Source organism: Cyprinodon tularosa, unplaced genomic scaffold (genome assembly GCF_016077235.1).
Source record: "Cyprinodon tularosa strain WSP-4 unplaced genomic scaffold, ASM1607723v1 ctg27, whole genome shotgun sequence".
NCBI lineage: Eukaryota > Metazoa > Chordata > Actinopteri > Cyprinodontiformes > Cyprinodontidae > Cyprinodon > Cyprinodon tularosa.
Genome location: NW_024038974.1, coordinates 210119 through 226977, shown reverse-complemented (window position 1 = coordinate 226977; position 16859 = coordinate 210119). Strand labels below are relative to the sequence as shown.

Below are 16859 nucleotides of genomic sequence, written 5' to 3'. Positions count from 1 at the left end.
TACTGACGCGTGGCTGAAGCAGCTTTGCTGCTCTGGCTGCAAAAGTGTGTCTGAGGCGCGTTGGGCGGAGCTTCACTATCCTTTCTCTGCCTTGCAGCTATATTTGCTGTGATCAGTGGGAATAAAGTAGTTTTAATATGTTTTTAAGTGAGAAAATACACCTGAAAACGTAATCAGTGCAGTCAGTTCATTCAGATTATTATCCTGCCTTCAATATTTTTTCTGTCGGAGCCGCTCAGACCCCCACATACCAGGGATGCGCCGACAGTATGGATCCCTTCATCAGCAGCGGTTCACCGCGGCAGCTGGTAGGTGTTTTTCATCTAAATAATCCAAACTGCATATTCTGCCGGCAGATTTCTGCATTTTAAGTTAATTTAGGCGTCAATAAACTGTTTAAGAGCAGTGATCATCAGCGCTGTGTCTCTCTCCCTGCGTTAAACGCACCCGACGCGCTGCTGCAGCCGCTCAGACGTGCTGCGCCTGCAGCTCAAAACGCGCTGCGGGACCTTTGCATGTAAACTCGCTGCTTCTGTCGCGCCAGCTACATCCAGTGTGAACGCAGCGTTAGTCATTCGCTGCTAAGCTCAAAACAACCGCGCCTGGCTTGACGGAGAAACCAGGAGAACAGCTGAGCATATTTACGACAGTGCACTTTTACTTTCGCCCTCTGGAGGGAGCCTCACTGGAAAATCAACACCGGTTGCATAGTGTACATTTAAAGGTGCACTTGTAGTATTGCACACTTTGATATTGTGAAGAGCGTTAATTGCCCTTCTTTTATACTTTACTATGTTTTGCTTTAGGGCTAAAACTAACAATTATTTTGCAAATCGATTAACCTGTTGATTATATTTTAGATTATTCAATTGTTAATCGGATAGCAAAAGTTTCCTTAAGAATATTTTGTACGAAATTAAACCAGGTGAAACTAAAACTTATCCCCTTGAGGTGTTCTGGATAGAGCATATTGAAAGGCAAAAATCTTTTTTTTTTATCTTAAATGGAAAATGTTTTGAAATTCAATTAAAATCTTGGTATAATAACTGCTAAGTGGGTCACTCTGTCAGCTAAAAGCCTATTTTACTTTCTCTAACGATTAATCGATTTCTAAATTAGTTGACGATTATTTCGACAGTCGATTAATCAGATTAATGGTTTCTACCTAGTTTTGCTTATTGTCTCAGAATAAGCCCTTCAACAATCAAAATCTTTCTTTTTAGCCAGTCAAATGGACTATGATGGATGTAAGCCACGTTTGCAGAACTCTATGGTGATAGCCGTACTGCTCCACTTGTGAAAGCAAAATCTGTTGGTCTCTTTGTGGCATCAAGACAATTATTATTATTGCCACATTGCCAGACAGGCGATGTAATAAAAAAAATAAAAAGAAAATCCTTGGTTCAAGCCTCGAAAACAACCAGATCCCCTGATAAACCTGAAGCAGCCATCTGGACATCAAAAACAGCAAGCAGCTCCACGCCTTGTCATAGTTTAGCACCACACTTGTCTTTTTTGAGACCTTGGTGCAACTTCCTGTCCCATTTTCACAACTTTTGGCGGTTCTTCCTATCAGTGACATGTGGCCTGTTGCCACATTACAGAAATAAGATGGTGGGGGTAGTTTTGCTCTGTACACTTAAAACGTCTTTCAAAGCATGGTGATGAATTAAATAACACCTGTTTAACTGAAGGATCAATTATGTTTTTGCACATTTTCAATCCTCTGCTTTATGTGTTATTAGAAAGAGGTGTTCATTAGTTTTTTTTTTTTCAGACATCCTTGTGGGTGTGTTTGTGTGCACGTTTACCTACACTGCATTTTGTCATACTAGCAAGCCTCATTGACAGGAAATTTTGTAGTATGTTCTCAGAATTAATGTGAAACTGACTCAGAGCCAAGTTAGTGATGTGAGTCTTAAAAAAAATGGTTTGGGGTTTAGCTGTGTTTTTCGTTTCTGCTTCATGTGATTAACGGGGACTGGAGGTGTCTTTCAGTGCAGCTTTGAGAACCTTTGAGATCTTCTTGAACACGTCACTTTGCTAAAGTGTAAAAAGCCTTGATAGCTGGAATCCAATGCCTGCAGATTATAGTCTTTTTCGATCTAAGTTGACATTTTACATATTAAACTGTAATGTGATTACTTTTCCATGAGACGGCCTTTATTTTTATTCTTTTATTAGAAAACTTAACCACTTCTGTGTTGTACGTAACTATTGCAGGTAAATCTAGTAGCTATATGATTCATGTAGGAAATGTTTCCTGCCTGGTAAACTTGAGTCTATAGTAGTAGTTGTTTGTTGCTTGAGAAGGAAGGAGGGGGAGTTGAGAACTTTCCGTTGTTACACAGAGAAAGAAATTTTGTTCTGAGTGTGGTTTAACAGACAGGAAGCAGCAGAAACCCACTGCTCAGTGATGCTGTTCCTGTGAATTCAAGATTCACAGGTCAGTTTGTGAGGCTGCTGCTCGATTTTAAGTCGTGTCGCAGCTACATGTGGCTGTCATTTCTTCCATAAGGATCTAACAGAACAGTCTGGGTGTGCTGGCACGTGTTAGAAGTAGTTATGAGGCAAATATGTTTAATGTGTTTTAAATGGGAAAACTTGTTGTTTTACTTACAGGAACAAAAATGCAAACAAAGGAGAAGTGGGATGTGGTCATTAAAGAGATTTCTAAACTGTCGTCTCTGGAGACATAACTAAGTTCTGCTTTGTCTGATGATATCCCATAAGAAACTTTATTTTTGTACCAAAGTAGAGCATCAGGCAGAATGGATAAGTGCTATTAGAAGAGATTGAAATCCATTCTCATCTTCTTAGCCTAACATTTTCTCTCAATGGTCATGTTGCTCCAGCATGGCAGTCAGTGCTTTACCTCTTCTAGTCAAGCTTAGATTTGCGATGCAGCCATTAAATATTAAAGTCTGTATTAGCCTGTACCATTCCTGATGCTGAAGAAGAAAATCCTTGTCGTGCCTTGGTGAAAATAGGTGATCCATTTAATAGGCAGATTTATTCAGTTTATCTATCCACGACATTTACATAATTAGTTTATGTTTGGTTAAAAATCTCTTGAAAATCTCCTGATTTAATAAGTGTGGTTAAATTTAACCCTTAGACGTTGGATTTTCTTTCATTGTCTTTTGAGATATACTGTACATATGTACGTTCATGTAAATCATACTTGTAGAGATTTAATATGACACTTAACAAATCAACAGCAATGATAGCATTAAATCAAACACAGCTCTGATATCATAAAGGTTTTGCTATATGCAGAAATCAAGTATCGAACTTTGATTGAATGGAAAAACATGTGTATTGGTGAATCCCTTGTTGATAGTTATTTCCACTAAGTTGAACACAAATCACAAGTCTTTGAGGAGTAAGTCCTGCTCCTTCACATTTAAATTCTAGTCACATTGTATGCATGTCTTTACAAGACTGGATTTTTGTAGGTTGTGGATTCAAAACATTGTCTTTCAATACATTAACATATAAAATCATTTTCTTTTTCAGAACATTCAGTTCAATAGACAGACAGTAATTATTTCTTTTGATTGTTTTGAACTATTCATAAGTATTAATCTAACAAAATTTATTTTGATACGTATAATAAAAAATTATCGCCAGTTATTGAATTAGGTAAGTAAACCATTAGAAAGTTCTTTTACTTTGCGAACAAGGAGGACTTTTGTATTTACCTCAGCTTTGCAGACTGCCATGTCTAGTTTAAATATACGTTTTTCTTTGGCTCTGCTCAGGAGGGTAATATTGCAGCCATCTAAAGCCATATTCCAGCCATCTAAATGTAAAGCCACACTCACAGCAGATCAAAAATTTGAGGGCTGGAACATGAGCAGAAGAAGAAAAAACAACAATTCCTGTTTTAATTAAAGCCAGGCTGTTCGGTACAATATTTCCAATTGTTGCACTCAGCTAAAGCTCAAGCTGTATGATGAAACCCATGGTTTAAAAGTTCACAACTTAAGATGCATGTTCTTCCACTGTAAGGCCCGATACTCTGATGCGATCTACCTGCTCACACTGCACGTCCAAAAACCACAAGACGGACTCAAAGCCAAGAGATGGCGCTGGTCGGACTTTTCAATCTGGAAGAACAAGAAGTAGAACTCCCTTATTTGTACATGCGCAGTACTCAATGTTCTGGTAAATCGGCTCGTAGCTTTGCTTCAACAGCAGGATATGTCCACGAACACCTAACGAAGGCCGACTGAATTTCAAACATGTTTGATTTTCTCCGGACCTTACGATTCCTGATTGGGGGTTGATCATGAGAGGCTGATCCCCACTCGTTAGCCCCTGTATAATACATGACGCAGGATGCACGATGAGGCTGAAACTCGGCCTGATCCAGAAAATTCTCGCACCACTGAAAAATCTCCATGAAAAGGGTAAAAAGTGGTACAATGTATTTTCGCCTTAAAGTGAGGAAACACTGTTTGGCAATTATGGATAGTTAGGGTCTCACGAATTGCAAGGTGATAAACTGCATTGATATGCTGCTTAAGGATCTTTTAAATTTATTCATTTCAGAATCTCAAACATTTCAATATCGCCAATGTTGAAGATAATTGTTTATGTCTGAGAGGGAATGGTCTGGGCACTCTAAATGCTGGACTTGGATAGATTCTTTGAGGCTTTAAAATTGTAGTTATTTATCTTTTTAATGAACCAAAGTCATTTTCTTACAGAGTACTTGCTTTTTGTAGTTTTTGAGTTAAAGCAGTCAGGCTTAATAGCTGCTGTTTCTGTGTGATGTTGAAAGACATTACATAACTAAGCATATGGTAAAAATGTACTAGCTAAAAGGGAATGCCATTTATATTTTTTTCCAAGTGACCTTACATTTAATCCCAATTACATGAGGTCAAGTTTGAGTCCTAGATTTCCAGTCAAGTTAAAGTTCCAGGTTCCTTCTCTGTCTTTTCTGGGAGACCTGCTTTGGACGGAGGATTTCCATCCACTACATCCAGTCTTAAGTCAGAGTTTGAATACAAGTTAAGCTTGAGGTCAAGGTGCAACTGGAGTCATCGATGGTTTATGCATAGTGGATCCATCCTCAAATGATGTTTCTAATATGCCTCTTAGCTATAAGCCAGCGCCCCTTTCTCTCAGTCGTTAAACCTTCAAAATTTCCTGTCAAAGCTCTTGGTTGCACTAAAAGCATTCCTCTTATTCAGCTGAAAAATGTTGAATTTAAACGTGCTGATACATACCGTACTATGCAATGCAAGGGAGGAAGAAAATTGTTGAAGGTTAAGAAAATATTGGGTACAAAACAGTTTTTGTATGCTGCTGACATAGAGCTGCGGTATTCAGGAAAACCACATAACTCTTTTTTTTGTCTGGTATTTATGAAACTCCCTAGTTCTTTTCTTCTAACTCTGTAAAGTCGGCAACTTTGAACTCTGATCCATTCGTTTATGATCTCTTAGTTTTGTATAACAAAAATGTACTTGTTAAATCTCTTTTTTCTTTCCCTAGCATTTGTGCAATTTGTCTTGGCAAAGAAAACTCAATTGTTACTCGTTTATGGGCACGTTTATTTACACCATGGGTAAAAACAAAGGGAAACTTCTGTCCAGAAATGATGATCAGGATCCCTTGATACCCATTTAGGCTATCACTGAGCTCCAGGAATGAGCTTGAGGCTCATATCACTGAGTCATTTCCTGTACAGGAACCCAGAGGATCCTGCAGCAACAACATGATGACAAACATAGTGAGGTCAGGCCTGCTTTCTTGCTCTTTTGGTTTAATAAAATCAAAAACCTTTTATAGGACTCCTGTGGGGTTAAAAAATGTCTTATATCTATTATGACAGCGATGCCTGCATATGGTCGACGATGCTGGATGACTTTCCTGTTTACCAGTGTGGAGAACCAGTTTAACACCAGACCTTCTAGGCATCCATCTTAAAATTGTATTGAAATATTAAAGCTAACTTCATTAGACCCTTTAACAATCAGTCACCTGAAAAGACTTATTTTTTGCAACATGAGCTAAAGACGGCCAATAAATAAACTTTGGTTGGTCTATTTTTCCTCAGTGTTTGCACTCCCCTCATGCAGGGTGAGTCATTACATAGTCATTCACTTGGTTTAAATTACCTCCTTTCATGGTCAACAATGAGCTCAGCTGAGGAGACCAAAGCAGGGAAGTAAGGGCTTCTGGGAACGCACCATTTGTTCATGAATCTCTTGTCTAATTGACTGTTATTGAGATTGGCAGTCACCATGTTGTAGTGGTGAAGCAGCTCAGGCCTGGCTTTTAACTCCTCTCAGTTTGCTTCACTTCAAGATGATTGGACTAGTGCTGATTGGACTGGTTTAATTTCTAAAATATGAGCATTACGTAAATGTCTAGTAATAAAAAGATTGATCTAATTGTGTGACAATCAGGTATGTTTATTCTGTATATATCAAGGACATTGTGAATTCATATAATCTGTTATTAAATAGTTCTTATAGTTGTTTAATAGAAAATAATTAATAATAACTCAAATAAACATCAAAACTACCCACGATATACCTGTTTTTTTCAACTGTTAGGTATGTGGTGGTGTGAGGTTTTCACTTAGTCACACTTAATGACACAAAAACTAAAGAAAACCCCCCGCCCCAAAAAAATCTGTTTTACATGGACACATTTTTTCGCACTTGCCAAAATAATCACATAACAAACATTATAGTTTAAACATTGTTTATTTAGTTATATTCATTTTGATGATGAGAATCGGATGGAAACAAAAATATAAATATAAAAAAATATATATTACTAATTTATTAAATTTAGTATATGCTTCCCAGTGCATTTATTTATATATACTTAATTGTCTGACGTTTAACTTTATACAAAGTAAATTGTGCATAGCATGCTGGTTAATTACTGAGCTTGTTTGCCAGATAGCCATCCAGCAGAAGATATGCTCAGAGCTTGAAACCTGGGATAGAGCCGGGTTTGGGGCCATTCTGACACGTTTATTTGGCATTTATAGATTACCATAGAATGATAGTTAGTTGCACATTGGTGTCAATAATTTTGATGCTATAAACATGAAAGTAATTCTGAAATAGTTATTGTTCTCTCAAAAAAATGTTCTAAACACCATTAATAGTAATTCCTGCATCATTACAAAAGCTGTTGACGCAAGTTGATTAAGGGCAACAAACAGTTAAAATGTATATTTTTTCTGCATGCCAGCAGCAACGGGTGGGGGAGGGACAGTGCTGTATTAATGTGGTTATAGTTCAGAAAAAACTTGAGCCATATGGTATTCATTTTATTTTGCATTAAAAGGACTTTAAAGTAAAGGATGGTGAAAATAATTATTATGATTATTGCATTTTTATAATGTTGAAATCAGCCAATCTGATGTATATGTTTTGGTTAATTTTTAAAATTGTATTAATTCATTTTTTCCCCCATTTTAATGGATTACTATGAAAAGAAATGACAAAACTCATTTACTCAGTGCCAAAATTCATTTACTGTTCTTTTCCTGTATTAAAACCCAACATACTACAGTAATACAGTCAGGTTTACAAAGTAAAAATGTTAGTGCTTGTAGATATCTGACAAGTATTATTGTTATTTAAATCTAAATGAACATCCCAATATGCTTTGCCATCCATGAAATATTAGCGAACCAACAAGCAATGAACCAGGGATAGATTATGGGCTGTGATATGTGACCAGTTGGGTGAAATAGAGAGAAAATCTCTTTTTTTTTTCTCTTTGTTAAACACATTAAACCTTAAAAGTCTTGCTAGCTTATATGCATTCAAGCCAAAAGCATGTAGCCTGGTATGCTTTGTTTTAAAATAAGAATCAAGACTAGGGGTACATGCTTTGGAGCATAAAATGGAATTATATTGTGTTTATATTTAATGGTGATTTTTGGCGTCTTTCTGACAAAACTGGTTTTTAATTTCTAAGTTGTATTTATTTGTTTTTATTCCCAAGACAAGAACTCATTTCTCTCTCAGATTTGCATTTTGTTTGTCCATACAGTCCACTGTATTGTTTCAGTCTCACAGCTGCTGCCTGCAGCTGCTTTTGGTAAAACAACCACTGACTTTGATACAGAGGTAAAGGCATACCAATCACCCCTTATTCTTTATTAAGCATGAAAAAACCCATAGTTTTATACATGCATTTTTTGTATACTTGAGGCTGAACACAAGTTTAATAGATAAATAAATGGTAAACATATAAAGTACAACAAATCTGCTTATGTTTGGTTGCATTTCATCACAGGACTGCAGTTAAGTTGCAAGCTTCACCACGACACCCCTCCTTGTTAACCACTCTAAAATACCCAAGTCTGTCAAAAGAGGGCCACACCCAGAGCCAGTCACAAGCAGTCTATTTGCTCTGTGGGCTATAATGCATTGACTAACATCTCAGTGGGATCCCTCCCTCCTCTGCTCTCCTCTTCATCTCCTCATGACGTAGCCAGTGCAGTTACAACCCGGCCTCTGTGCAGAGACAAGGCAGCTGTTGTCATGTGCTTAGGGATGTTGTGCAGTCTGCGTCTGACGAATGGCTGCCTCTTTTGTGTCCTCTCTCTTTGCCAACTGGGCCATGCAGATCAATGGATCCCTCGCTGACAGGAAGATTATGGCAAATATAGGACACAGCACATGGTTCCAACTCACTGCTTATAAACACAAAAATAATTAGAAATGTATTTACAAATGAGCTGTAAGTGGAAATAACTTTGAATTTGATAACACTCTTGTGTTCTTGTCATCTGATGAGCAGTTAATGTGCTGTTATGCAAGGCATCTGGTGGAAATGTGTCTGCGTGCTTTGTTGACAACTCAAATTAGGGGTGAATTACAAGGGTGAACACATGGTCACCCACATTTTTTCTTTGATTTGCCTTTTGTTTTTTAAAGTATTTACAGCTGCAGCCGCTCTAACTTACAAAATTTTAACTGAACGCTTCATTTTTGGTGTATGGAGTTAGTAACAGACAGAGCCTTGCAAAAGCAGCCTGTGACACCGAGCCCCACATGTGCAGCTGCAGAAAGGTCCAGCTATGGCAGCCATGGGTATGCTCTGCCTGGCAGAGTGAAACTCAAGCCCTCAGACTCGGTTTCCCTCACTCTGTTCCCCTTTCTGCAGACAATAGCCACATGTTTCTGTTCTGTCTGGATTTTTTGTTTGATTAACCCCCTAAAAATATATAGATTTTTTTTTTCCTTTGTGCAATGAATTTTGCTAAAATTTCTCCTGCAATGATACAATCGGTGTGTAATATTTACAGTCATAGAGGCCTTTCAAAGTACATATGCTCCACCCTGCAGCAAAATAACAGAATACTGACTGTCAGATGGGGAAGGGGTTGAACCAAATACTGCCTTGTGACGTCTTCCCTGCAGCCTCCACTTTGGCAAATCTTTTTCTGTTTTTTTTTTTAGCCATTAACGCTCTGGCACACCAACCTGTCCTAATGTCTGTTACTAAAACCCGCCTCTAGGTATCGGGTTGTTGGGACACACCTCTTTACACTTGCACACGCTAACAAATATGCAGTATCAGTTTCCCTCCCCCTCACTGTATGTGATCAGAGCCACTCCTTTAGGATCAGCACAGAGGGGCCCCCAGAGCATCTTCAGACTGATCTTTAATCTACATCTGGAGGGTTCAACCAGACTACCTCAATCTCATCGTCGACTTCAGGAAAAACCGCCCCCACCATGCTCCACTGCTCATCAACAGCTCAGCTGTGGAGGTGGTCAGCGGCACAAAGTTCCTGGGGGTGCACATCACGGACAACCTCACCTGGACTGTAAACACTTCATCTCTAGTGAAGAGGGCACAGAAGCGCTTGTACTTTCTGCGGAGGATGAGGAGAGCCCGCCTGCCCCCGCCCATCCTCACAACCTTCTACAGAAGCACCATAGAGAGCGTTCTGACCAGCTGTCTCTCTCTGTGGTGTGGAGGCTGCAGAGCTTCTGACTGGAAGAATGTGAGGAGGGTGGTGAGGACAGCGGAAGGAATCATTGGGGCTCCTCTTCCCTCCATTAAGGACATTTCATCACAGCGCTGTGTGTCCCGAGCCCGTAATATCATCAAAGACCCCTCACACCCCCACCATGGACTGTTCTCCCTGCTGCCCTCTGGAAAGAGGTTCCGCAGCATCCGCTGCAGATCCACCAGGTTGTGCAACAGCTTCTTCCCCACTGCCATCAGACTGTTGAACCTTTGATCCACAATCCGAACTCTGCACGTATTGCACATTATCGGGCATCAAATGCTGCTGAACTTTTAACTTTTAGCCCTTTAAATTGTTCATCTCATTGTATTTTTCAATAACGCATTTTTTGCACAAATGCCATTTTGCACTGAACCACTGCAACTTGCACACTGTCTCTTATCCTCTGCACTGTTCACACTTTGACCACTGCTGCACTTTTTGTATTTTTCTATAACTCGTGCCATTTGAAATATCAATGCAACGTTCATAAGCTGTATGTAACGCAATTTCGTTCTGTATGCACCCTGTGCATACAAAATGACAAATAAAGAAGTCTAAGTCTAAGTCTAAGTCATGTGATCAGAGCCCCTGAGCCTTATGATCCAGGGTGGTGTGCAGCAGGGCGCCTCACAGTCAGGGGCCAGATAGTCATGAAACAAGAGCTAGCTGTGATTAATTCAAAGCTGTCAACTGTTTGGAAGTATGTTACTTTAAAAAAATATATGAGAGGCAACTTTTGGAAAATTAGCTGTCTTGACATCTAAAAATTGTTTGTTTGATTCCAGCTTCCTCTAGTCCTGTGTGGATACGCCCATCTGCAATGCACTTAAGCCCAGGTTGAATACTGATCTGAATGTTTGGTTGTTTCTGATTATGAATGAATACATTTGGGTCTTGTGGAAAGTAATTGGAGCAGTTAGAATGATAAGAAATAGACTATAGACATTTACCATTATTGGAAAGGGTTTATTTGGATTGGAATTAAACAAGGACCTTCTTCTGTTTGAAAGATATAAAAGCAACATTGAACATATTGGTTTTCTAGTCTGACAATCAGACGTTTGTATAAATGATTTACTGAGTTTCCTTTTTCTCCACAATTTGCTTCTCGTTTTCATAATGAACACGTGCAACTAATTTATTATTTTGCAACTTCTTTTGCAAATCGATTAATCTGTCGATTATTTTTTTGATTAATCAATTAATAATCAGATAGCCAAAGATTCCTTAAGGACGATTTTCTTTAGGAAAGTAAAGCAGGTGAAATTAAAACTTTTCCGCTTGAGGAGGTTTGGATTGAGCATATTGACTGAAGATTTTTTTTTTTTTTATTATCTTAAATGCTAAATTTTTATACATTTTTTTACAATCTTGGTACAGTTATTGCTAAGTGGGTTGCTCTGTCAGCTAAAGGCATGATTTAGAGTCCCTACACTCCAGTTAACGATTAATTAATTACTAAATTAGTTGACAATTATTTCAATAATGGATTAATCACGATTAATCTGATTAATTGTTTCAGACCTAAAGAATACAAAAACATTGGTCTCCACATGTATTCCTTAACTTATCTCTGAGATGTCCAAATCTAGCATCCATGACAGACCGAGGTTAAATGTTGAAAATCATTACACAAGCAACTGTTCATCCTTCTTGTTTTGTGCTGAAAATCTTGCTCTCTCTGACTCTCTTACCGTCTCACAGCTTGAAATAATCCCATACATCTATTGGAGCTAAGCATGGTGCAGTCATTATTTAAAACCAGTTGAGCTAAAAGTCATCTGACTCTGGTTTCCAGTCAATTTCTTTGAATCACTAGGGACATTTAATCACTACAAACAAGATCACAAGTGATGTTTAAAAGCATTTAAAAAAAAATAAAGGAATAAACTTGTTTTTAGTTCTTGATTAGTCTATATTTACGGAAATTAATTCTTTAAATTTCCCAGTAGCATATTGAATTCCTTACTTTGTTGTTGCGAGATGCTGCCAACAGCAAAGACGTGATCAAAGAACCAAATATTGGAAACACCTCTATGTATTTTAAATAATTCAGTTTAATATTTAGGAGCAGTCATCGTTGCATTATTGAATAGTTGCATTAATGCAATTTAGTGTAACATAATCAGTACAATATAAAAACAATTTGCTCGAAATATGTTTTAGGGAAGTCCTATCTCTGTATTGATGAACATCTTTATCATTTTTCATGCAAGGATTTGTGGTTATATATTAATTTTTTTTCTGTTAAGGATGTGGCTTTGCAGCATCAAAGATAAAATTAAGACCTAACCTAGTTCATTCTTCCTGAACCTTCTGAGGCCTCCTAAGCTCTGAATTTGGCCTCTTGTTTCTTGGTGATAATCAGCTGATCTACCATGTTTGCTAACCTTATCCCCCGCCCCCTTTCTTGTGCAGGTGTAGATGCTCCAGGCAGAGCAGGGTCCAGCCTCTGTGTCAGAGAGGGACGAGGCTGCTCCCACCTGGGCCGCAGCACTCCAGTGAAACCTTGGCTCTCTCCCGTTCAGCTCAAGCTGCATCGGATTAGAAAACAGGACGACACAGAGGCCGTTTTGTGTGAGGTGAAGCAGCAGCAGAAGAAGGAGGAGGAGGAGGAGTAGTCATCACAGTGGGGAGATTTTAGTCTGTTCCCCGCCCTCTGAAGTCCACTGCAATGACGACTGCAGTACAGCCCAGTGAACTGGTGTTTGAATTTTCCAACGGCATTGATGAGATGAACCAGGTATTTACCAGGAATAAGACAACACTTTAAATATTTGGAATGTTTTACTTGGACTCTGTTTCAACACAAATACTTGCTATCGTTTTACTAAACCTTCACCTTTTACCACAATTCTTCTTCACAATACCAACATTTCTCAGCGATTTGGTGCGATAGAGCAACACAAGGCAGACTCTTTTTATAGTGAAAAAACAGTATTTTTATGATTAAGATAAGAAAAAAATCATTATCTTATTTATTTGAAATGCAGAATATCAAATGATTTTACTTTAAGAGCAGCAAATGATCATGCCACTGGCAGATCTTTATACCTGCTCAAAATATAATCAGATACACTTATTTGGGCCGACGATTTGTATTAATCTGCTAAATCTATACTTTATCTGAATTACAGCTTTGAACATCAAAATAGTTTTCCTCATTCTTTGCAAGGCAGCTTTTGCTAGGTTTAACTGAGGGTCGACCATCTGTGCATAAGAGCTTTCAATTTTTGTCAGATCCTCTTTTAGATTTCAATCTGAATTTTCATCATATCCATTTTAACACACTGATTTGTGTCTAAAAAGGTACCATCTAACACCTTGTACAAGGTTTTAATTAATTTGTTTAGCTCCATATGTTCCCTGTTCCTGCTAAAAGGAATAATACCCAACCATAATGCTGCCACCACCATGTTTCACAGTCTAGCAAGTGTTTTCAGGATAATGTTAAGTGTTAGCTTTATCACAGGGTTTTTAAAGCTTTAAATAAAGTTCTATAACATTATGTCACTTTCAACTCCTCCACAGTCACATCCTTAACTTCTCTGCTGGGTTCCTTGTTTAATGACGATGTGCGCTCTCTTATGCTCTCTAACAAACCTTAGAGGCCTTCAGAGAAGAGCTGGATTTATTCATTATATAAATGTGATATGTAAATGTAAATGTATGTGATATAAATTAAACACATATGGACTCTATTACCTATTAGGTGTCTTTTAAAGGAAGCCAGTAGCTCTATGAGGTATCAGAATAAAGGGTACTGAATACCAACTGATACTAATCAATACTTTTAGATCTTTACTTGTGAGGGAAATATTGAAACCATTTCCAGTTTCCCTTCCACATCTCAAATATGTTTTACTTTTGACTGTCAGATAAAATCCCATTTAACAAGCATTCAAAGGCTCTCATTGCATTGAGAGAAAATGTGGTAAAATTCCAGAGTTATTAATACTTTTTCATGGCAGTGTTTGTAATCTTATTTATATAGACTTGTTAAAATAGACTGAGGAGGGATTAGTCTGTGACGTCTGAGTCTGACGATGACTCGGACAGTGGAGTAGAGAGGAGGTCTGGGAAGGACCGCTGGGAGCAAAGAGATGGCTAGATGGAAAAACCTGCAGCCAGGTTAGGTTGCGTACTGCGTGGGAGGAAGCTGGGGTGGGGCTTGGACTTGAATGTGTTTGTGGCACAAAGGTTGTCTTTGCATTACCATGGCGCGTATGAGCGTCTGTGAGTCTCGTTGGTCCTTTCAGGTGCACAGTTATCTCCTCCCGGAGAGCCAGCTCTGAATCCTGTGGAGCAGGCTAGTTTGTAAGTGGAGGCGGCAGAACTAGTGTTTATTTGTGCCAGTATCTGTGTTTGTGCATCTAGAGTGACAAGTTGTTACTGGATCCTTGAATAGCGCCACTACAGGCCCAACCTGACGGACCAGTTGTGTCGCTGCTTGGAAGAGACACACTATTCAGCCGAAAGGTCTCACATTGTTCCCCTGTGACAGTTTTGTTCTCTGTGGCACCCATACAGCTTGTAGTACAAGCACCTTGGCCCTCTTTACTTAAGTTATGGTACTGAAATCCACCTTCTGATTTTTACTGACAATTTTAATGACACCATAAACTCATCATAGCTGAGTGGAATCGTAGCTTCTATAATGATTATCTCTGCTATATTGGAGTCAAAGTCAATAAGTAGCCTCTTTTGACTCAGCATGTGATGGATTACAGTTTTTGTCATCTTCAACAGATCCATTTGGAACCAAACACTTCTTATGCTCAAGGATTTTTAACTTGCCAATCTGTTTAAAGGCCAGGGTTTCATTGCAAAGATTTAACACTCAAAATATTAGAACCCCACACTGAAATATAATCCCTTTTTTTAACTGTTGCCCAGTTTGTTGTTAGCATGTGATTGTTGAAATAAATTATTTTATCCCACCCTGAATATTAAGCTGTATGCTTTAACCAGGATTTCTGCAGGGTCTTTGAAAATAAAACCCCCAAGTTTAATAATTTAGCACTTTAAAGTCATACATATAAGCAGATGCTCCATCCTAATGCCTGAATTCTCCTTAGATAGGTCTTTAAAATACTTGCTTTTTCTGTGATTTTTTGAAGGTTTATATACTTGTTTTGTGAGATGTTTGTGTTTTAGTGTTAAGAGATGAATTAGGGCATTATTAAGCTTTGAAAAACAACAACACAAAAAACAGCCATGAACCAGAACAGTAAGCAGTCCAGTCAGTGAAAATATAAAGTCAGATAATGAGTACAATCCTATATTCTCCTTTGTTGGTTTGTTGGACATTGTAAGCTTCTTTTTCATAAAAAAAAAAACAGTCTTTGAAACAGAAATATCAGTTGTTTGCTAAAACCTATAGAAGATAACCAGTGCTGAATATACTACATATAAAGGCTATAAAGCTAGGCCAGAGCTTTAACCCTTAACTTGGCTAATGAATGAGATTAGATTCATTTGTAACTTATTAGGTAAGTGATTTACTATATTAGTTATTGTTATTATTTTTGTTGGTCAGGTAAGGTTTTGGCCACAATGGTCTTAAAAAGGTTTTTCGCTGTAACTAACAGTCTACTGCTTAAGACTAAAATAACAAGGACGTTTTACACAGCTTCCTTTAAGCGCTAAACTTAAATGGCTTATTTCAGTGGTTAATTAGTCTAGAATGTATTTGTGTCCCTAATGCTAATCCTTGTTTGCAGTGCAAACTCTTGATTTACTAAATGCACCATCGGATATGTTTTCAGAGTGGGAAAGTATTAGGCCTTTTCGAACAATGACCCCCTTAAAAAACAGACAACACTCCAGCCAATTCTCTATGTTATACTCTTCCTAATAATTTTTGTTCTGAGATTTCTGAAGGTAACAAGGCAGTTTACCTACACAGCTTATATTATGTATTTTGATATCTCTGAAAACAGATGATCCTTTAGCCATGTTTAAACTGACTAATGAAATGTTGACATGAAGATGAACAAAATTTAAAATTTAGTGTGAACTAATCATGTTATATATAATTAAATAATATATGTTTTTGTTAAGCTTTTAGCATGTTACTTGCAGTGATCTTACTGGTCTTTGATCTCCATAATCCTGCCTTTAGCTTTTGAACTGGTTCATCCCTCTGGCTCTGTGTATAGAACTAGTTAAACATGTCTAGAAACAGAAGCTCTAGGGGGTGAAACACAAAGTTCTGATAGGAAACAAACTCTAGCACAAGTTAAGCATTAGAACAAGGTTGAACCCTCCTCAGATCCATCACAGAATCCTTTAATTTAAATCATTTCTTCTTTTGAATGTGAAAAAAATGGTTTTCCCAAAAATATTGCAAAACTGTAATCCTTGTAAACCCATTATGTTCTTTTCTCATGAGCTGTATTATCAGACAGTGTCTTATTAAAGTGGAAGACTGTTTGACTTCTTCATTCAGTATCGATCAGGAGAGCTGGTCCATAGCAGACTCTAGAGTTTTATGATCCTAAAACTCTTCACTGTCAGAAGCATCATAGCAGTTTATAGGGTTAAAACTTCTATATCCACTTTTAAACCCTTCTCATGCTTCCTTTATGGTGTACAGAAAGTGATATTTCTTTAAATAAGAAACTTCCCTGTAAATGGTATGCTAATATTTTAACAAGTTACGTTTTTCCAGTCAGACCAACTGGAGGAATGTAATACAAAAATCAGTTCACATTAAAAGGGACATTTGGTATTTTGTCCATTTACGGGAAGGTTTAGGATTTTTTTTAAAAATAAATAAAGGAATCAGAGCCCTCCTTTTAAAAGCTTTTATTGTAGGCATCTGAATTTTGGAAGTAGGCGGTTT

At 37.9% G+C, this 16859-nt stretch overlaps 1 protein-coding gene across 5 annotated transcripts in view; it reads left to right on the top strand.

The window, feature by feature from the left end:
* elf1 (E74-like ETS transcription factor 1) overlaps positions 1–16859 on the top strand; it is a 61846-nt gene that overhangs the window by 32416 nt on the left and 12571 nt on the right. For all 5 annotated transcript variants that reach the window (XM_038289491.1, XM_038289494.1, XM_038289490.1 and 2 more), the window contains exon 2: positions 12431–12755. In XM_038289491.1, coding sequence (XP_038145419.1) covers positions 12687–12755 — 69 coding nt within the window. In that variant the 5' untranslated portion in view covers positions 12431–12686. The remainder of the gene's footprint in view (positions 1–12430; positions 12756–16859) is intronic.